Here is a 22,313-nt window from a genome sequence, read left to right on the forward strand (position 1 = left end):
TTAATGTTGTTCAGCAGTTTTTTTTTTTGCCATCCTTGAATTTTATGCAAGACTTGGACTTACTTCAAAGTAAGTTTATTGTTATTGGGTTTAGTGTAGCGGATGTTTTACCACACGCAGTCCAAAAATATCTTCTCGCAAATGAAATATTAAAGAGCACATATTTTCGTCCCGTTTTGATGCCGTGATGTCGCTGCAGGGTAAGTTCACGACGGCCAGCGACGCGTGGGCGTTCGGCGTCACCCTGTGGGAGATGCTGAGCGTGTGTCAGGGGCAGCCGTACTCCAACCTGACGGACGAGCAAGTCATCGACAACGCCGGAGAGTTCTTCCGAGACCAGGGCAGACAGGTAAGCGCTCCGAAAGCCTCCCGCCCGCCCGCGCTATATCCCACATGACCCCACCCTTCCCTCACACCCGCCAGGTGTATCTGGGCAAGCCCGCCGTGTGCCCTCAGGGTCTCTACGAGCTCATGTTGAGCTGCTGGAACCGAGACTGCAAGCTGCGGCCGTCTTTCGGCCACATCCACGCCTTCCTGGCCGAGGACGCCATGAACATGGTGTAAGGTCGCGTAGTGCTTCAACCGGCTTTTTTTGTTTCTGCAAACATTTTGTACTCTTTGGGTGGACGGGGCTGCTGGAGACGCTGCTGGTTCAGTTTTTTCCCCCACCCCCCCCAAAAACCACAGTAACCTAAGCTTGATAGGGGTAGATACGAGGCTGAGCAAGCTGCATTTTGTAGTGTAGTGGTGGCGGGTGCAATCTGCATTAGGAGCCTTTTCTTCTCTTTTAATTTTTTTTATTTTTTTTTACAAGGACAGGAAATGAGGTAAGATGTCAGTGCAGGAGCTTAACGAGCGTCACAACATTTCACAGCTTCAGCCCCTCTGAACTGTCTGTGTAGTGGTTCAAATAGCTGTCTTTTGTGCAGCTTCTGTTCCAACCCATAGAAGAAAAGCGACGTAAAAAGAAAAGTGGGTGAATTTAGTGGTTCACGTAGATGCAAGTCAGTCCGCCAGAATGGAAAGTGGATGCGTGTTGGGGCATGAGAGCCATTGTTTGTGTAGTGGTTCACATGGCTGCCTTTTGCACAGCTGGTCTGATCTCAAGACTGACCCCCATTTCTTGCTTTTAAGTCAACATGGTGGTGTAGTGGTTAACCCCATGAAGTTTATGTGGATGCTGGGTGATGAGACTTGTTGGTGTAGTGGTTCACATAGCTTGATGCCACAAACCAGTCCACAGTCATCCTCACCCCAAGTAAGTTGGAATGAGGTCCAGCTCATGCAGCAACCCTGAATGGGCTAAAATGAGACTTCTAGTTAGTGTAGTGGTTCACATACCTGCTTTGGATTCAGTTCTGTAGGTTTACGGACTGCCACCCTCTCACCCCTAAATCAGTCTCCAGCTCCCTCTAACAACACTGAACAGCAAAAGCGATATGGTACATAAACATCTGGAAGTATAGTGATTCACACAGCTGCCTTCCATCAAGTCGTCCAGCCTCGATTCTCGGGTTGATAGCAATCGAGTCCAGACTGACCCCGCCCCCCACCTCTCGCCCCAAGTCGACTGGGAGGGACTCCAGCTCCAATTGCGATCCTGAACGACCGTCAGTGTAGTGTTTCACATAGCTGCTATGGCATTTTAATTTGGGCTCAAATGGGAAGACTTGTCATCCTCCTACAACACCGCGTAGGTGTGTGGCTGTTTTGAGATGACAATGTAGTGGTTCACATAGCTGCCTTGAGTCCAACTCGCCCGGAAACTTTTTTTCCCCTCGAACCTGGTGAAGCACATCCAAAACTTTCTCCAATGGACTACGTGACTCATTGCGGCGCAGACGACAGGCTACGTTTTGCAATGCACTTCCAAACCCCAAATGAACTCTTCTGGACTGAGAGAAGGACCCGATGGTGATGATAATGTAGTGGTTCAATTGTTGTCGGTCAAATTCAACGCTTTGTCCAATCACAAAATGTCCCTTCCAGTCAGGACAAAAAACGGAAAGTAGTCAGTCTGCGGGTCCGCGACGTAACGGAATGTGACGCGCTGTTGAATCAGTCCTGAGACAAGATGGTGGCTCCGTATTGTTGTTTACTGATTGCAAATGGCCGTGGCGCCGTTTGAGTCCTTTTTTTGATACACTGTAGTTCAACTAAACTTGTATTTTTATAGTACGTGCGTTGTTTAGTTTGTACATATTTGAAATACAAATGGTGTATTTTCCTGTACTAATACGGAAAAGTCTCCTTTTGGAGCGGTCCGTCTTTCTTGTAGAAACGCTTGCTACCTTCGATGCCGTTTGTCATCCATCGTGCTGTTTATTTTTCTAGACGTTCCAATAAAGTTAACCTCTTTTCAAATAAAGCACAAAGACTTCTGTCATTAAATCACAACTTTATTTGTTGCATGTCACTTGAATACAGATAAATGCTCGACATTTCACACTCCTACGCATGCTACGGAACATAAAAACACGATTAGTCACGAAACGACGGTTCGAAAAAAGGATTACGGTGAAAATCAAAGAAGCGTCCGCAGTGGCCGCATTATGGCTTGTAACAGTTGGGTTGCGAAATCACAGCCATTTTCAACGTTGGAAACCTTCCATGGGAACATTTTATACACTTATTATTTCCAAATCTTCCCATGGAAAGTTACCACAAAAAAAAAAAAAAATCCCACCCTTTTGTAACCATTTCAGATTTTAAGGTGATTTTTTTTTTTTCTTCCCTGACGCGTAACAGGCTGAGCGCACGAGCGCTGAGGTTTGACGAGGATTTGATTTAGGTTTCAAAAGCAGGCAGGCACTTCACGGTGACGACATGCATCCAGCTTTGGCTTTTGTTAGTAAAGCGTTACAAACTTTAAAAAAAAACAAAAAAAAAACCTACAAAACCCTCAAAGTGGGCTCGACAGCATCTTGATAAATGTTAGTTAGAAAAGCAGAGTTAGTTCATATTTGCGTACATGAACGTTCCAAAACACTTTCTTTCGCTTTCGAGAGGTCACGCACACGCGCACACGCAGCGTTTCGCACCCAACATCCACTTCCTTTCAAATCTGACCTTCAAATGAAATCCTTCAGTTGCGTCATATTGAAGAGGTTCGAGCCACATTGAAAAGAAGGCGAGTCACTTGACGTGTGAATTGAATTAGCAATTTTCGAGACAAAAAAGTAAAAAAAAAAAAACCAATATAAATCTCTTAATTTCCAAGAATACGTGTTAATACTTAAAAAATATATATCATAAAACACAATTGAGGGGGGTAAAAATTATAATTTTCCACTTTTAAAATGTTTTTCTGAAAACAAACAAAGCAATTTTTAATTTACATATTTTTTTAATATCACATGAATAATGTCAACAAACAACTACAAATAGTCGAGACTCTGAAATGACTTCACTTTGATATGAATACTTTTATCCTGATGATATTACGCAAGTTTCTCTGGTATTTTGATTCGACTTTTTTTTCCTTGTAAAATTTCTTTTATTATTGGAACGCCTCAACACGCCCTTTCTTATTATTAACCACATCACATTTTTCGCAAACATTTATAAAATTCTCAGAATTTTACCACTTATATGCTAAAATTACTCTCTCATAATGTTACAATTATATTATTGATATTCTTCTAATAAACATTTGACTTGATTCCAGAAATCACAACTTTTTTCCTCTTAATTTGAATGTGATATTATTCCTGCAATATTCTACCTTGAAATGAAAACGGCTTCTTTTTTTTCCCTTCCGTGAAAGTTCCCACGTTTTGTTTTCAGTGAGGCCCAACTTCTCTCATTTGCAGCTCAATGACGTGCAGCGCATAAGCGATCGCCATTTCCCACGTGCTGTTAAGAAAACGGACGCCAAGCTCGGCGCTGTCAATACGCAAACACATTTACTGACACTGAAAATCTTTTTGCGGCGAACGGATCGGATCTTCTCCGGCGGGCCGAAAAGCACTTTTTTTTTTTCCCAGATCTGACGGGAGGCGAAAGAAGAGAGATGCAAACGCGGTTTTGATGAAGCTTCACATGCGCGCAAGGAGATGGCGTCACAGGACTGGTCATTGAGGCACCGGGGGGGGCGAGCGAGGAGGAGGAGGAGGCGTGATGTCGTCTTTAAAGCACGCGAAGGGACTTGCCTGCCACCTGCACACGAGAAGCGCGCCGCGGGACACGTTAGCTCACGCGGGCGAGCCAGCCAGCTTCCGAACCGACGGCGTCGTGACGCGTACCTGGGAGATGTCCACCCCGGTGAGCTTCTCCACCGCCGCCGGCACGCGGGTCATGATCTCCAGGACCTCGCCGGCCAGCTTGGCGGCGCCGACGTCGGCGCCGCCGCTGGACACCATGGTGATCTTCTGGGCCGCCGACAGCGGCTTGCTGATCTCCTCGGCCATCTGCGGGAATGAAGATGAGGTCAACGTGGGTGGCGGCGATGACGCAATCTTAGAAACTTGAGGAGGTTCTAAGCGGGAGTGACCAGAGGGAGTTTCTCCAGCAGCATGTCCACCATGGCTCCTTCGCCGTATTGCTTGAAGGCCTCGGCCTTCTTGGACATCTGCTCGGCCTCGGCGCGACCTTTGGCCTCCAGGGCGAAGGCCTCCGCCTCGCCCCTGATCTACGCGCACGAGACAGAGGAGCGTTGTTCGGGCAGGTAAACAAAGCATTTGTAAGGAGAGCTGTCACGATTAATCGATTATCAAATGAATCGATTTTAACTCATTCAAACACAAAAACAAAAATGTTTTTTAATACTTTGTCCTTCATTCCCAGCTTGTTTATAAATTATTTGTTGTTGTTTTTTGATGCTAGAGCTTTGATGCAGCTTCTGATTTGAAGAGGTTGCATAAAGCAGTGGTAGTTATTACAAAAAAAACGGCCAGCAGGTGGCAGCAGAGTATAAGAGCTAGCCAGGGCCATGTTGCAACAAGCTCTTTTTCAGTGTTTTCAACAGATTTGTGAATAATGATGAAACTTAGCTATATGCTAATGGTAATTGCTGCAAAATTTAAACAGATTTTTCCCGGATGAAAGAAGAGACTCTAATCTTTCTTTTGGTAGGTTCCATTTTTTTATAGCAATAGAACACAATATTCTGTGGGCCTTGCAAAATCAGAGCGAAGGGGGTTGCTTCAGTGAAAATGGGTGCGAGTGAATGAGTTAATGTTGGGTTAATCGTTTGGAGTCATTTTTCATTTTAAAATGGTCCAAATCCACTGTCCTCTTCTGCTGACATGGCTAATGGGATTTTCATTTTTATTTCATGTGCAGTTAAAACAACCCATTTGTAATATTTCACCGATATTGTTCAATGTTTTCCAATAAAATAAAATTGGAACACTGAAGGTGTATGTTGCTTGGAATGGAAAAAAAAAATCGCTATCGGCAAATATCGGGATCGGCAGGTCAGACTTTTTAAAAGATCGGCGATCGGCCAGAAAATTGTGATCGGTGCACCACTAACAGTAAAAAAATGCTTTTGTAATACACTTATGCAAAATTCAATTAAATAACTAAACCATTGGATAGTGACAGCACAATTTGTAAGCAATCCCCAAAAAAAACGACTCACTCTGATGGACTCGGCCTCGGCTTCGGCCTCCATGATGAGCTGCAGGCTGTGGGCAGAAAGAAAAAAAAACGGGTCACGCCGCCGCCGCCGCCGCGACCCGCAAGCGTCCCAGCCGGTTTACCGCTGAGCCTCGGCCAGCCTCTCCAGACGATACTTCTCGGCCTCGGCGGGCTTCTTGACCTTGGCCTCCAGCTCCTTCTCCTTGCGGACGATCTCCTGCTCCTGCAACATGATCTGCTGGCCGCGCTCCACCACCTGCACTTGCATGGTCTCCTCCTCGATGCGCTGCTTGGTCTTGGCCACCTGCCGGGAGCAGAGCGACGGTCGGAGACGGGCTGCCGCGCCGTCGGCGGCGGCGGGGGCGGGGGGGCGTACCTGAAGCTGGTAGGCCATTTCTGACTCCGCCTTCTTGGTGTTGACCTCCACGTCGTAGGCCGACTTCTTCAGCTCGTAGTCGCGCTGGGATTTGGCCATCTCGATCTCGTTCTTGTACTGAGCAGAAACCTTCTCTTGCATGGCCTGCGCCTCCTGCATGGACGACAAAGGCGTTGGCAGAAAACGGGTTTTTCTTTAAGGCGCATTCACTGCCATTGACGACTATCGACGTCAAAAATTCTGGTGAACTTTTTCTATTGGTTTAACTTTTTTTGTTCATTTCATTTTTTATGAAAACTTATTGTACATTTATAACATAACATTTGTGATTAATCGTGAGTCAACTATTGACGCCCCTTATTTTGTATTAAATGTTTTTAATTAGGGGCATCAGGCGATTATTATTATTTTTATTGTAATTAATAACATAACTTCACTGGTTAACGATTAATCACAAATTGTATATCTTTTCTGAATGTACAATTAAAAAAATTCTAGGTTTTCATACTCTTGTTTGCAAAAGTGGAAAAAATGTTAAACTAATAGAAATAGTTCTAAGGATTTTTTGACGTCTATAGCCGTCAATGGCAGTGAATGAGTTAAGGACTTTGATGTGAACTAAATTAGCTCATTCAAACCCAGAAACATGTAAATATGTTTTTTTTTAATGCTAGAGCATACAGAAGGCTTTGATGCAGCTTCTGACATGACGAGACTGCTTAAAGCAATAAGTTATTATAAAAACGGCCAGCAGGTGGCAGTAGAATATAAGAGATCAACCAGGGCCATGTTTAAAAAAAACTATTTTCCCCACTGTTTTGTGATTTGTGAATAATGATGAAACCTCGCTATATTCTAATGCTAATTGCCGCAAAACGGAAACATACAAATATACTTTTTTTCCTGATGGGGGAATTTCTTTTGGTAGGTTCCATGTTTTTAGAGCAATAGGACCCGATATTCTGTGGGCCTTGCAAAATCTGTGAAAATCCAGTCAAACCGCCGGGAGCGAAGGGGTGTTGCTTCAGTGAAAATGCCTGCGAGTGAATGAGCAACTTTCTTACCCGGATGACCGCGTCTCGCTTGTACTGAGCTTCTCCGATCCTGGCGTCTTTCTGCACCTGAGCCGTCCTGGCTTTGCCCAGCGAATGCAGGTAGTCCTGAATCAAACACAGAAACGCTTCGATGGAAATATTCCAATTTAAGATTGTGGAACTTGCAAGCGTTAGCCGACAAGCACGTTAATGTCGACTCCACAACGAACGCCTCCCGTCGAGAGCCGGTCCTAATATTTGGGTTCTCCAAATTTTTCTACATTTCAAGCAACCTTTTGGAACGCGCTCCCAGTCCAAAGATGCCCATCGGGCTAACGGCGCACGGTTGCCATGGTAGCACTTAGCGCTAATTCGTCGCTAATGCGCAGAGCGGTTGAGGGAGTCCATACGGGCCACTTAAGTGTGTTAGTGGTCAGAGACGTCATGGATTGTAAAAGCTTCGCTTGTGCTGTCCGCATCCACAAAGTGACCTTCATCGGGACTGTTTGAAATTCATACGAATGACATACGTGTGAAGTATACTTTCGTTTATTTACGTCAACGGCTCCTATCGCATCTTCATTTACTCTTTCTACATTTAGTGGATTAATGTTAACTAATTGTGACACTTTTTTTCTTTTCTTCCTGATGTTCTCTTCTACAGGCATGTGATTTGACCAAAGTGAAATTATCTGAAAATTTAGCCGGGGGTCTGGGGGCCGCGGGCACTCAGCTAGGTCCAGAGCTCATGGGTTTTCCGTGTTTTTGAGTACTTTCAATGCACTCAGATGACAAAGAAATAGACAAAACAACAGCATAAATTTTCAATGTATATTGAACTATCCCATATAAAATTGCAGTTTTAGTCAACTCAAAATCAGTCACATTCAAAAACATTGGACTGCCTTTGCTTTTAAAAACTATCACTGAGAATATCATCATATATATTTACCATGCAATAAATCATTTAATCAATCATTCTTAATTTAATACATAATGCATAACAAAAACATAAAATACCTCATGCAGCAAGCTCTGGTAAAAACACAATCATGCATTCGGATTGACTAAGATCATCTCTGTAACTGCATACATCAAGATAGTCAACATATTGAAACCTGAAAAGTGCAAACATGCAGCATTCATTTGAGTTTGTGTCAATGATTAACCATGTTAAATATTTACGACCATTTTTATTACGTTATAATATTTTCGAAAATTTGATTTCGATTAATTTGAAAAGTTTACCACCGACCTCAAAATTCACGACTCTGTCAGAAACTGGTGCAGGTTGTTGGGGTGGATCACGTCTCTCTATTACCGCTTCCGATTGTGATGTCAATAAGGGATGGGGGCCGTAAAGTTTGGGAGTTTTCGTTTGGGCACCGAAACTTCCAGCGATGGAATAATTTGTTGTTCTTGACTGGAGTTCTTTCAGGTGTTTTTTGCTCTTTGCGTGACTTTCAAGAGCTTTGAAACCTCTCGCACCATCGTCAACGGTATCACGGCACCAAATGCAAAGCGCTTTCCCGGCACGATCGATCTTCCGAATAAAGTCACTGAACAAATTCGTCACAGTCTTCTTTCCAACATTTGTAGATATATCCTTCTCTCACCAGTCCCATCGAAACTTGTTTTTTACGATCTTGTCAATTTCCTTAACTCGCGGAGCATCTTTGCGTTCGATCACGGACATTTCTTTAAACACCCGGCAAAAACGTCTGAGAAATGAACAATGGCATGCCTTTATAACAAGCGCTCTTATTGGTCAACACGGAGACTTCCGCCAATCGCAAGATCGGTTTCATTTCAGTTGCGGAAACACTAAAACGGAATGCTGTAGAGAGACGAAATCGGATTTTTTTTTTTGGGGGGAGATAAAAAAAGCGGAATTCCGCGAATTAGCGGAAAAATCACATGCCTGCTTCTAGTGTGAGCGCCTTGGCCACCAGGGGGCAACGTAGTACACACATGCATAAAGACAAAATCACAACTAATTTAGCAAATGATAAAAATAAAAAGTTTCATTCAATACACAATATGTAATTCTTCTGTGTTCTGTTTAAATTCCAATTTTGTCCTCATTTCCGGAAAAATTGCGGACTTTCTGCCGCTTGGTTTGAAATTCTGCCGCCATCTCTTGCATCGCTCACCTCCAGTCGATTTCTCTAAAAAGGTTCTACCTGATCGTCGTGGACGTCTTTGAGCGTGTAGCTGACCACGCCGATCCCCATGTTGACCAGGTCCGAGGAGGCCACCTTGAAGACGTGCTCGGAGAACTTCTTGCGGTCCTGGTAGATCTCCTGCGGCGGGCGAGAGACGCATTTTGCATTTTTGCTCAATGGTCACGCTGACGTTGCCGCCGTCCGATATCGCGGCCTCACCTCCACGGTGAGGTGAGCGATGATCGCCCTCTGGTGGCCCTCCAGCGTCTCCAGGGCGATATGGGAGATCTCGGGCTCCGACTTGCCCATGAACATCTGGCAGGCGGTTGCGAGCATCTCCTTGTTCTGGCCCTGGATCTTCACCTGCCAGGTACGACCGGAAAGTCGTTATTGTAGCGATCCCCCCCCCCCCCGCGGCATTTGCAGGAGATAAGGACCGAGCCCTGTCGCTAACATTGAGTTTTTAACTGCCTATAGATGACGCCAAAGCACTACTTTTATTAGACAGGGTTTCGTTCTGAGCACGAAAACGGTGAACTGTGAATATGTGGCACAACACTGTACACTGTAAAAAATGTGAGGACAATCATTGAGGAACCTGCAACAACTTCCCATCAGCTTTACGGAACTTAATGATTGGATGTTGGCCAAATATTTTATCCTAGCTGATCAATACAAAGTAGCGAACTTCACTGTATCAATATTTGACAGACACGACGTGGTTTCTTAAAGGGCAAATGTATACATATGACAACAAGGTAATTAGCATTTTTGGGACTTTTTAAATTGCGCTTGTACGAAAGCGAACTACATCCAACGGAGAGATTTTTGTATGAAATTGCTCTCAGTTGCAGAGCTGTGAGATTAATTTATCAATTTCAATTATTACACCCCACAATTACAAAATCAGCATAATCATAAACAAAAATAAAAGATTATTAATACTAATTTTGTGTTGTTTAAAATCATATATTTGCACCTTTTTTTTTTTACTCATTCGCTGCCATTGACGGCTATAGACGTCAAAAATTTATTTGAACTATTTCTATTAGTTTAAAAAAAAATCCACTTTTGTTAACAAGAGTATGAAAACCTAGAAAAATGATTGTACATTTAGAACAGATGTAAAAAATGTGATTAATTGAGTTAAATATTGAAGTCATGCGATTAATTACAATTTAAAAATGTAATCGCCTGACGCCCCTAATTTTTAATAATCTTTTCTTTGGAAAAAAAAAGATTTAAAAAATGTCTAGGTTTTCATACTCTTGTTAACAAAAGTGGGGGGGGGGGAGTTTAACTAATAGAAATAGTTCAAACAAATTTTTAACGTTTATAGGCGTCAATGGCAGTGAATGAGTTAATTTTAAAACGACTAATTTAATAAATCTTGTTTGAAACAATATAATTATGCAAGTTCCTTTTGGACCAAAGAGTCTTCTTCTTCTTTTTTTTTTTTTACATGTTTAAACATTTTCTTGTTTTGTACCAAAAAACAAATGATCAAACCTAATCTGGATTACAATTATTAGCAAATGAATTGTGATGAATATTTTCTCCATAATCGAGCAGCTCTACTCGATATGATGCAGTCCAGTTCTAGTAACAGATGTCGCGGGCCTATTAGATCATCCTCACATAAGCAGATGGGCGGTTGTAACTGGATCTCTGCTGCCATTGTTGACATTGAAAAGACCCCCCACCTTTTTTTCCGGGCAGTGATTGTTCAGAGTCGCTTTCCACAGTGCTGATTTTTTTTGTTTTTGTTTTTGTAACATTTGAATCTGTCAAACTGCAGCGGTGACACTAATACATTGCCCTCATATGCTACCTGAGCGATGCCCGTGACAGAGATGGGGACACCGTGGCGGGTGTACACTTTGTCGCTCTTCACGTTCAGCGTCAGCGTGTTCAGCGTGATCCTAAAACCGAAAAAAAAAAAAAAAAAGATACAAATCAGGAACCAGATCTTAACCGTCTATAACGGAACGTCAAGTCAAGCTCTAAAACATTATCTATCATCTTGAAGCCAAAATGCAAGCAGAGCTGCAACGGCTGTTGTTGGATGCACAAAGTAGCATTAACCTATAAAAGATAATCAAGGTAAAATGATGGCAACATTATTTAACTCATTCACTGCCATTGACGCCTAGAAACGTCAAAAATTAATTTTAACTATTTCTATTAGTTTAACATGTTTTTCCACTTTTGTTAACAAGAGTATGAAAACCTAGACATTTTTTGTAATCTTTTTTTTTAAGAATTATTTTTTTTTTAATTAGGGGCGTCAGGCGATAATTTTTTTTATTGTAATTAATCACATGACTTCAATAGTTAACTCACAATTAATCACAAATTTTATATCTGTTCTAAATGCACAATAAATTTTTTCTGGGTTATCATACTCTTAACAGAAGTGGAAAAAATGTATTACTAATAGAAATAGTTCAAATGAATTTTTGACGTCTGTAGCTGTGAATGAGTTCAAACATTTTCGAAACAAAATCGACCATGAGGAGTTTTTGGCCGTAGTCGCAAGACAACCAAAAAAAAAACTGAAATTGAGTAACAGGGTTGTGCTATTGGATATGAGAGGCCGAGCCAGGGAGAAGTAAGTCAATTATCAACGACTCCCCTGGGCTCGTGACGACCAGCAAGACCAGGAACAGCATTTTGTACTCGTCTCCAACCAACAATGAGCTCCAGGCAGACAATTCGAGCACAGCCCAAGAAAAAAAAAAAACAACAACAAGAAAAACACAATCACCTCTGGATCTGCTGAATGCACGGGACGACAAACACTCGTCCTCCAGCGATCATTAGAGGAGGAGAGCGGCCGAAGCCTGCAAGAAAACAGAAGGACGCACAACACAAACGTCACATTTACTCACGTTTAACTTGGACGGCATTTAAGGTGCAATTTTTCATACCAAAAAAAAAAACGACAGAATTCCACTGCCAAAGACTAAAACGTGTTTTTATGCTGTAATAATCATACACAATCTAATATTGGATACAGATGTTATCTTAATGTGACAACTGGAATTCTTAATTTGGTCATCTGAGAGTGTTTTGTGATCATGTCATCCATCTGGTCGCACGATTGCTAAAATCAGTAAAGATGACGCAACGGCGAGCAAATAAAAAAAGTGCAAATGAAGCCGTTTCTCCTTTCACAATATGAAAACTGAACGCAAAGAATTGGCAATGATATGAGTTTATTTATTGAAATGTATAATTTTTTTAAAAAAGCACACAAAAAATATTGTCTTTTGCGTGATTGATGACACTGTTTAGCTGAACCTAAGAATTTAAATGCTCAAAGGAAATATAAATTGAAAAAAAAATCTAGTGAAAGAAAAATGTATTTAATGTTCTCGGTGAAATGACAACCCACTGCTAAACCGAACCCAAGAACTATCAAATTATGCTTTCATTGACTGCTTTAAATTTTAAATGAAGACGAGTCAAAGTTCAACTAAATATTACAGTTTATTTAGATAAATTAAAAATAAATAATAATACAATACAACACAGTAGTGACGCCGCTTACCTGAGACCACCATGGCTTCATTTGGTCCACACGTGTAAAACATATTTGCTGCTTTTGCTTTAAAAAAAAAAACAAACAAACGAAAAACTTGTCAGAACTAAAAACACAACAATTACATTTGACAGCATGTTTTAATAAACACGTTTTTATGCGTACTAATGATGAAAGGCGCCTTGTTTACGGTTTAGAATTTACACTGACACGACCACGCCCCCAGGAGCGAGGAAGACTCCAGAAAAACGACACGACGCTATTATAAACATTATAATGTAAATATCTATATTAAAAGACATTTATTGTCAAATGTAATCATATTAAAAACGTTCAAGTGATACTGCCTGGTGGGTTCGCGGTGAAAGCCTGCATGACATCATCCACCCCTTTAGCCCCCTCCTCCGCAACCAACACATTCCGAGGAGTTTAACGGCTCACACTGCGACGACTTTCTTATTTTTAAGACAATATACAATCGTATTATTAACAAATCGTTAGTGCATAAGTTTGACTTACCGTTATTCGTCGGGGAGACTTAAAAAACGGAGCTTTAACCGCGTCGGGGTGGCTCGAGTGAGAAGGTTGCGTTTACCGTCAATCGGAACGACAAAAAATGTCTGCTAGACCGGAAGTACAAGGTGGTCACGCCCATTTCACCAACGTCACTTTGTCACCATCTGATGGACAAACTCGACACTACACGTACACTGTGCACCCAATTATTTTGTATTGTATCTGTTATACAATAATCGTACTGTTCATATACAATATTGTAAATAAAGCATGAAAAATAAAGGAATATTTTCAAGTTAAAAACTCGACACTACTCGTTAAATGGCAACATTGTGACGTCGCCAAATGAAACGTTTCGAGCTTACAAAATTCATATTATCACAAGATTTATGAACATTCAGAACCCCTGGGCTACTATTTTCTCGTTTCAAAAAAACATTAGGACCACATTTTCCGCACATATTCCTATCCAGGTTAATGGAGAAATTAATTTATTTTGTAAAATATTCTAACATGACTATTGTTAGCCTAATAGCATTTTTAATATTTTGAAGCAATGCATAGGAACTTTTCCACCCTTCAAAAACTATTTTCAATACTGATCTGATAACATCGACTTACAGCTAGTTGAACCTTTGCCATGGCCTGTGCCACACAAAAAAACTACAGTGTGCCCACGTCAGGACTGGTTTAAGTTTCATGATGAACCATCCATCAATCCATAAAACGAAATGCTTTATTTTTATTTTTATTTTTTTTTAAATCTCACATTTCCAGTTTAAGGGAAGTAAAACAGGCATTTGAGGCTGAGAGCTATGACCTACATGCCAGCAGTTCCTATAAGGACTTGAATCCATTTCATAATATTCACGTTAAAGTTTGCTCAATGACTATGGTCAATTTCAAGATCAATGATAAACAATTTCTCTGGCTGAAAAAAACCAACATTTTTTTTTACAGCAAACAAACAGGAGAACAAGGATGATTTTGGTCTTGTTTTATTAGTTGCAAAATCCAGTGTGACATCTTACCCGATATAGTGTGACAACTTACCCATTGGTGGGGCAACATGTCACATGTTCACTCCCTTTATTTGATAGCTTAGAACTTTGCACTGACACAAAGTATGAAAATGACATGAATACAAAAAAATAGACCCAAGACTTTAATCTTTCATTTGGTTTACATTTTCTTTATATATATGATGTATTGATTCCAATAAATATATAAAAGCATAAAAAGTGATACAACTAGCCCTGGTCTCTGCTAAGTACCAATACCGGGTGTCGGCATCAGACCAATACCTGTTTGTACTGGCGACGACGGCCAATGCTGATATCGGCTGCCGTGTGGTTTTATGATCAGGAACTAGAACTAAATTAGAAACATAGAAATTTGCCTTTAATTTCATGCAATTTTAAGGAAAAATTACTCTATTAAAAAATATGTCTTTCTATAGAATGATCTGTCATTTTTGGAGGGGTGGGGAATATTATGCATCAAAAGTAGTGGTATTGGTCAAGAGTTGAGTACTCGTATTTGTATATTGAACATCCCTCATTTTTATCATTGCAAAATGACGATTTTTCAAGATGAAAAGAATCTGTCTGACATGTGGAAACCCAGATGTGCATGTGCTGTCCTCTCCTCGCCACTCCCAACTCTGCAGCAGCAGCAGCAGCAGCAGGGCGGGCCCGTCCTGCAGCATGGCCTCCAGATCCGCAGCGAGCTCAGCCAATCACCACGCGAGCTTCCCACAAGCCACGCCTTCTACTCCCCAAGCCTGCCTTTCCCCTGGAGCCCCTCCAGCATTATAAAGCCATTGTCCGGCCGCCTCGCCGCGTCTCGTCTCTGCTTGTTCAACAAACTCTCCCCTTTTTTTAATTCCCGACTTTTTTTGGGGGGGCAGCCACCATGAGGGAGATCGTTCACCTCCAGGCCGGCCAGTGCGGCAACCAGATTGGTGCCAAGGTAGGAAAGAATGGGGAGGGGGAAAAGTAAAAAAAAAAATAATAATCACATATTCTATCTAACAAGTGTGTAGTTTCGGTTTGAGTGTGGGAAACCGGGGCTTAATTTATGCAGCTGGGTTAGAACAGACAATGTCTCCTCTTCTAGTTGGTGGACAAAAGGGGTCGCTTAACAAAAGAGATGGCTAACAAATCTCATTTGCATGCAAGAAGAAGAAGAAGAAGAAGTGTGGCACGTCGTCTTTTGTTTTAATAATGCCATTATGCAGTGCGGTGTCATGGAGGCTGGGTGTGGAACGTGGAATAACGGCACACTTGTCTGCTGCTTGGGTCCACAGTTCGGGCGTGTCTGTCTCCCACATCCACGCTCTTTGTCTGCCTGCCTGCCTTGCTTGTGTGTGCAAATGAGAGATACTCCAAAAAGTGTGAAGTCCGTCCATTGTCGAATCCTGCCTTTGTCTTGCCTTTCGTTTTAAATACCCCCCCCCACACACACAAGAGTGCCCGGTTTTTCTCTCTCTCTCTCCCTTTCCTACGTATTTCTGGGACTAATCGATAATCGCAATTGATTAGATTTTGTATTTGTGGGGGGGGGGGGGGGCTGCAGCAGATGGTTCAGCCCATCAGTTGCTTTGTAAGTATGGGTGTGGCATGTGTAATTGGCAGACGAAGCATAAAAGAGACTTTAAAAAAAAAAAAAAAAGACTCACAAACTCAAGTTTGTTTTTCTATGGGTGTTATCTATTGATTTAATGATTTTTTTTTTTTTTAAATGATGTTGCTTTTCTTGGCACAATAGTCGATCATATGACATTGTGCTTGAGGGCCACACATCTGCTTGGCAAGCAAGACAAAAAAAATGCTTAAAACAACCTCCCACTCACTATGCACGATTGCAGTCCTTTTTTTTTTTTTAAGCGACATCATTTTTGTGATATTTTCAATATTTCCGTAAAATACGTCTTTTGTAGGGCTCGATATGGTTTTGAATGTCACATTGTATTTAGATTGACTGTCAAATATGAAGGTGGTCTAAAACCGAAATCAAATGCTCAATTTGAATAAAAACATTTGGTACCTTTTTTAAAAATTAAATAATGTACTACAATCTAAAGTTAAAACACACAGAATGTTAATAAGAAACAAAAATAACATTAAATCTCGTATATGATGCCCTTTTGTTAATTTGATAAAGTAAAATAGAATATATTTAACATCATTTAACAATAGCGAAAGCTGAATAAGTACAAGATGCACTTTTTATTTAAAAATAAAACATATTTTTACATCATTAATTCAAATGCGTGCTTTGCCTTCATGATCCATAGCATTTTTTCCATCAACGAAGAAAACAAAAATAAAAAAACTACAAAATGGTGCAAAATGCCTTATTTTATTGAATGCACTGTAGTAAAAAAAAAGTATTTGATAACAACGCATAGTTGCATACACTAACTTTATTTTTTTTATTTAACCAGGAGAATCCCATTGACATCCGCAGATCTCTTTTTCAAGGGAGTCCCGGATCCTTTATGATCAAAAAAAAATTTTTCTCTCATTAATAAAAATAATTAGAAAAAGAGAGAAAACATATCGTACAAAATGGGACAGGATGTCTAAAAATCAATATAATGTACATTTTTAAAAAAAAGTATTAATTTGGTCAAATTTGCATCGTCTTTGTGGTTCCACCCTTTTAACCGAATCAAAACGAGGGTGGGGGAAGGAATGGAGGGCAACAGCTGATGCTGATTGCATCCAGGGTGAAGTCGCTGGCCTCCCAAATTGAATTTCATCCCTGCTCATCTGCTGCTCCGCTCATCAATTATGCGGCTAAATTTGACGTCATTCCGCTGTCAAATATTCACTCTTTTGTAGCATTCGCCGTCCCCTCGGACCCGCTCGGATGTCCAGTGCGGGCTGTGATTGACACGATCGCTGAGCGGGGGAGTCATTGGGGCTCAAGTGGGTCAGGGTGTGGCGCCGCGGCTTTGCTGCTTATTGTCCTCATTCTTTCACCGTTTTGCTGATCGCCGTTTATTGTCACTTACAAGTGCTCCTCATATTAAGGTCACTTTTTTTTTTTTTTTTTAATGTCATAGTCCACAGATCCGCCAATCTCTTAAGTACTATGACCCGCTTATCCAGATTGTGTTAAATCCCGCGTCTGCTGGTGCTGCGAAAATAAAATTAAATAAATAAATAAATAAATAAAAGTGAGGCTACATGACAGAGAGAAGAAAAGTTGGAAGATCTCTTACTGCAAATAGCTACTTGCTTGCATCAGCGGTTCCACTGGCTTGGAGGGATTTAAATCTCACAAGTGTGGTCTTTTTAAAGGGGGGAAAAAGAGAGAGAGAGAGAGAGAGGGGGGGGGGGGGACAAAGCATCCAATACATATCTCAATACAATCAGCTTCTTCAGCGTGACGTTTATTCTTAGTGGGAAAGGGATGAGAAGCTTCTTTGTGCCTTCTTCTATACGTGTTTAAATTAAAAAATGTTTTTAAAAATCATCAGTCTGACTCCGAGGGAAGCCATCGCAGCTGTTTCATGTTCAACAGAGGGGCCATCCTGCACTTTTGCACTACAAATCCACTGCAAACTTGCACACTCCTGTTTTTCTCATCCTGACCCCCCCCCCCCCCCCCTCCTCCCCCCTCCTCCTCTCCGTCCCTCTGGCGACCTGAACGCCACTGCTTGTTGTACTTGTATTCAGACAAAATCATGTGATGCTGTTGTGTGTGTGTGTGTGTGTGTGTGTGCGCAGTTCTGGGAAGTGATCAGCGACGAGCACGGCATCGACCCAACGGGGACCTACCATGGAGACAGCGACCTCCAGCTGGACCGGATCAGCGTCTACTACAACGAGGCCACAGGTTTCACAATTTTTATTTATTTTTTAAGTCTCTCGATTATCAAAATGTGGACCAAGACCTGAAGAAAAAAAATAATAATTGTGGAACAATTTCATTAATCGGTAACCAAGAAGTATACATTAGCTCTTGGTTTCAAAAAGGTGAATGGGCCCGCTGATCTTAAGTCAAATCTTTGGGGTAATCAAACAATAGTTGTTGTTTGTTTTTTTTAAACTCGCAGATAAGCCCCGCATTATTCGTACCCGGTCTAGAATTTGTAGTAAAGTGAATTAAGGTTGGGTAAGCATAAGAGTTGGAGAGATTGAGGACAGAGGGGCGATTCACAGCAGGGGAGCAGAGGGGACGGATTTGAGCATCCCTTTGTGTCTGTGTTGCTATTATTTCGTTGTTTTGTCTTCCAAATGTGGGCCTCACTCTTGTCTTCCTGGTGTAGGAGGGAAATATGTCCCCCGCGCCATTCTGGTGGACTTGGAGCCCGGCACCATGGACTCTGTGAGGTCCGGACCTTTTGGCCAGATCTTCAGGCCTGACAATTTTGTCTTTGGTGGGTGTTTTGATAAAACCCTGTTGGGCAATCACCAGTTGTCGCATTCCATACTTGAAGGGGGGGGGGGGGGATTACAACTGCTAGCAAGATTTGGAATGAATGCAGCCTCATGTCACTCATTTTCCTCCTAATCAAGTCTCTGAACCAAACCATGCCCCTCACTAACATGCCTGAAGTGGGAAGAGACACTTAATAGCAATAACAAGCTAGCATTAGCACTGGAAACAAACTGACGTTAGCCGCAGCTGCTATGTTGCTAGTATGACTTAAAATATTTAGGAAGGAGTGTTACTAGTATAATACTAAACTTAATCTGTTTTTTTTCCCCCAATAAAAAAAAATCCAAAAGAGGTGATAAGCGTACCTTTTGCCGTTTTTAATTGCATGTCGTCATCCGCCACTGATGAAGAAGACAGTCAGGACTTGAAAGTACAAGCTTCTGGTTTTAAATGTAGACCGTAAAAACAATTAAGTAAATACTCAAAGAAATATATTTTTTGTGTGTTTGGATACAAGTGACCCAATTTTTACGAGTCTTTTTCAAGATACATCTTCAAAAAGAGGCTTCAAGCGGTTTAATACCATTCTTAAACAAACACATAGCTTAGCCCGTAGTACGCTAGCTTAATGCTAATGCTAACACATAATGGTGAAACCATACAGAACCCTTTAAATGACACGTGACATTCAATATACTACTACTAATAATAATGCATTTATATAGCGCTTTTCTAGACACTCAAAGACGCTTTACAGAGGAATGGATACATTATTGATATGAAAATTAAACTGCACTAAAAAAAAAAAAACTAGCCACCAGAGTGTATGGAAATCAACCCGACTTTTTTTAAAAACAAATTTTAACAGATGTGCTGCTTTTAATATCGTGACATGACGACGACGATATATTGTGGTAGTTTTAATATCGCGATATCGCCGTTATCGCTACATCCCTAGTATCCTACCATCCTTCTCAAAGTTGCTTAGTGCCAGTAAAAATGATACAGACTCCCTCAGGCCATGGCAAAGGTACCATTCAACTCGTTTTGAGTTGTATCAGAAGATTTATGAAAATATTTCCTTAAGGGTTGAAAAGTTCCTTAGTGCTACTTTAAAGCATGACTGTACTATGTTACCTAGCAACTGTCTAGCCTTTCTGTGGACAGAATGGCTAAACTGTGCTGTCGTGTAGGTCAGAGCGGTGCTGGAAACAACTGGGCCAAGGGTCACTACACGGAGGGTGCCGAGCTGGTGGACTCGGTCCTGGATGTGGTGCGCAAAGAGTCTGAGAGCTGCGACTGCCTGCAGGGCTTCCAGCTCACGCACTCCCTGGGCGGAGGAACCGGCTCGGGGATGGGGACCCTGCTCATCAGCAAGATCCGAGAGGAATACCCCGATAGGATCATGAACACGTTCAGCGTGGTGCCTTCCCCCAAGGTGAGATTGCCTTCGCCATCCATTTTCTATAGTCAATTGTAAGGGTGTGCCAAAAAAAATCAATTCTCATTTAGTACGATTCAGAATTGATTTTAAATGCCCTAAAATCTATTAAAAATATATATATATTTTATACTGTCTTGCCTTTGTCTGTGTGTGCCCTTATTGGGAGCGCTGATCATGTTGTACCCGATTTGGCCACTTGGGGGCAGTGTGGTTCCACGCGGTCTGATACACTGTTAAGTTGTAGCCACATTAGAGAGTAGAAGGAAAAAAGTTACGATCAAGTTATTCCAATAAAATATATATTTTTTTTTGCTGCGTGGAGCCGTTCTTTTGAGTGAGAAAAGTGCCGCGAGTATTAGCATAATTAGCATTAGCGAGTCAGACTGGAGATTCCTTGAACATCTATAAATTGAAGCAAAAATCATTGTCAATCAAATCCTTTTGAATCAAAAATCGATTGCGAATCGAATCGCACACCCAAAAATGGGAATCGAATCGTGAGACATTCAAAGATTCCCACCCCGAGTCAATTGTATAGCTCTAGCCAGCTAGGAAAGGGCCCTTTTGCGGTCTCTCTGGGTCCCTAAGCAATTCCCAGGGTTGATTTCCCTGTTGTTGTCTCGATTCCAACATGGCACCTTAACATGATAACAATGCAATTCTTCTTTTTTTTTCTTTTTAAATGCTAAGGTGTCCGACACAGTGGTGGAGCCCTACAACGCCACTCTGTCCGTCCACCAGCTGGTGGAAAACACAGACGAGACCTACTGCATCGACAACGAGGCGCTCTACGACATCTGCTTCCGCACGCTCAAGCTGACCACGCCCACTTACGGAGACCTCAACCACCTCGTCTCCGCCACCATGAGCGGCGTCACCACGTGCCTGCGCTTCCCGGGCCAGCTCAACGCCGACCTGCGCAAGCTCGCCGTCAACATGGTGCCGTTCCCCCGCCTGCACTTCTTCATGCCCGGCTTCGCGCCCCTCACCAGCCGCGGCAGCCAGCAGTACCGCGCCCTCACCGTGCCCGAGCTCACGCAACAAGTGTTCGACGCCAAGAACATGATGGCGGCGTGCGACCCGCGCCACGGCCGCTACCTGACGGTGGCCGCCGTCTTCCGCGGACGCATGTCCATGAAGGAGGTGGACGAGCAGATGCTCAACGTGCAGAACAAGAACAGCAGCTACTTCGTGGAGTGGATCCCCAACAACGTGAAGACGGCCGTGTGTGACATCCCCCCCCGCGGCCTCAAGATGGCCGTCACCTTCATCGGCAACAGCACGGCAATCCAGGAGCTGTTCAAGCGCATCTCTGAGCAGTTCACCGCCATGTTCCGCCGCAAGGCCTTCTTGCACTGGTACACGGGCGAGGGCATGGACGAGATGGAGTTCACCGAGGCCGAGAGCAACATGAACGACCTGGTGTCCGAGTACCAGCAGTACCAGGAAGCCACGGCCGAGGAAGAGGGCGAGTTCGACGAGGACGCAGACGAAGACGCGTAAGAAGAGGCTCGACAAGGAAGTCGAGTTATGTAACCCAGGAGACCACATAGTATCAAGCTGTGCTAGAATCCGATACTTTTAGACCAGGGCTCATCAACTTGGGTCATCGAAGGCACCGCCTTTTTGAATAATAATAACGATGATGATGATTTTAAAGATCCTTATCGAGGACCGGAGTTGGTGGCCCCTGTGTTAGACAATGTTAGTGTCCCCCAAAGTCATTCACCTCCAATAAAACCTGCCAAATGAGAAGCTGATGTCTCTTCTTCATTGCTCACCATATCAATCTGCCGAGCACTGCTTCGTTCCGTTTTTTTCCCCAAGGCACATATTTTACATTAGAAAAATCTCCCGTGAAAATGTTTTGCCAGTAATTGACGCTCCTGAAAAGTTTAATAATTACATCACCTCAAGATGATGCCAAACAACTGCTTTCATTTTAGCCAAAAGCTTCTAGCTTCACTATAACATAGTTCCATGGCACCAAAGGACTACTTTTATATTAGACTGCTTTGGCGCCATCTTGTGGATGTTTACACCAAATTAATGGGTTCCCCCCCAAATTAGTAACTCGTGAATGAGAATACTCGGTGAGGGGAAGCTACTGAATATTTCAGTTTCTTTATTTATTAAGGATCTTGTCTGTTACTCACAAATGTACTTCAGTGTGAAATCCGTGGTTAAACAAAAAGCTAGTCGCCTACTAGTGTTTCGTTTCTGCCTGTCACTACATTATTTCTAAAGAATATTTTTT

At 42.2% G+C, this 22,313-nt stretch overlaps 3 protein-coding genes across 6 annotated transcripts in view; 2 read left to right on the forward strand and 1 right to left on the reverse strand.

The window, feature by feature from the left end:
- The window catches only part of ddr1 (discoidin domain receptor tyrosine kinase 1), a 60,110-nt gene extending 56,178 nt beyond the window's left edge, over positions 1–3,932 (forward strand). For all 4 annotated transcript variants that reach the window (XM_086079658.1, XM_086079659.1, XM_086079661.1 and 1 more), the window contains 2 exons: positions 200–349; positions 424–3,932. In XM_086079658.1, the coding sequence (XP_085935784.1) occupies positions 200–349; positions 424–564 (291 nt within the window). In that variant the 3' untranslated portion in view covers positions 565–3,932. The remainder of the gene's footprint in view (positions 1–199; positions 350–423) is intronic.
- Positions 3,933–3,983: 51 nt separating this feature from the next.
- Positions 3,984–13,347, reverse strand: flot1b (flotillin 1b). The gene is made up of 13 exons (XM_086079662.1): positions 13,222–13,347; positions 12,712–12,768; positions 11,926–12,001; positions 10,990–11,080; positions 9,378–9,521; positions 9,177–9,296; positions 7,024–7,119; positions 5,960–6,112; positions 5,706–5,887; positions 5,585–5,630; positions 4,493–4,630; positions 4,245–4,409; positions 3,984–4,158 (listed from the first exon to the last, which is right to left on the reverse strand). The coding sequence occupies exons 2-13, from the start codon at positions 12,752–12,754 to the stop codon at positions 4,129–4,131; spliced, it is 1,284 nt and encodes a 427-aa protein (XP_085935788.1). The 5' UTR covers positions 12,755–12,768; positions 13,222–13,347; the 3' UTR covers positions 3,984–4,128.
- A 1,674-nt stretch (positions 13,348–15,021) lies between these two features.
- tubb5 (tubulin, beta 5) lies at positions 15,022–21,811 on the forward strand. The gene is made up of 5 exons (XM_086077471.1): positions 15,022–15,189; positions 17,958–18,066; positions 18,500–18,610; positions 19,806–20,050; positions 20,747–21,811. Exons 1-5 carry the CDS (start codon positions 15,133–15,135, stop codon positions 21,557–21,559), a joined length of 1,335 nt encoding a protein of 444 aa, XP_085933597.1. The 5' UTR covers positions 15,022–15,132; the 3' UTR covers positions 21,560–21,811.
- Positions 21,812–22,313: the final 502 nt, after the last annotated feature.

This window comes from Leptonotus elevatus, chromosome 6, assembly GCF_054856555.1.
Source record: "Leptonotus elevatus isolate MCC_2025b chromosome 6, RoL_Lele_1.0, whole genome shotgun sequence".
Lineage (NCBI taxonomy): Eukaryota > Metazoa > Chordata > Actinopteri > Syngnathiformes > Syngnathidae > Leptonotus > Leptonotus elevatus.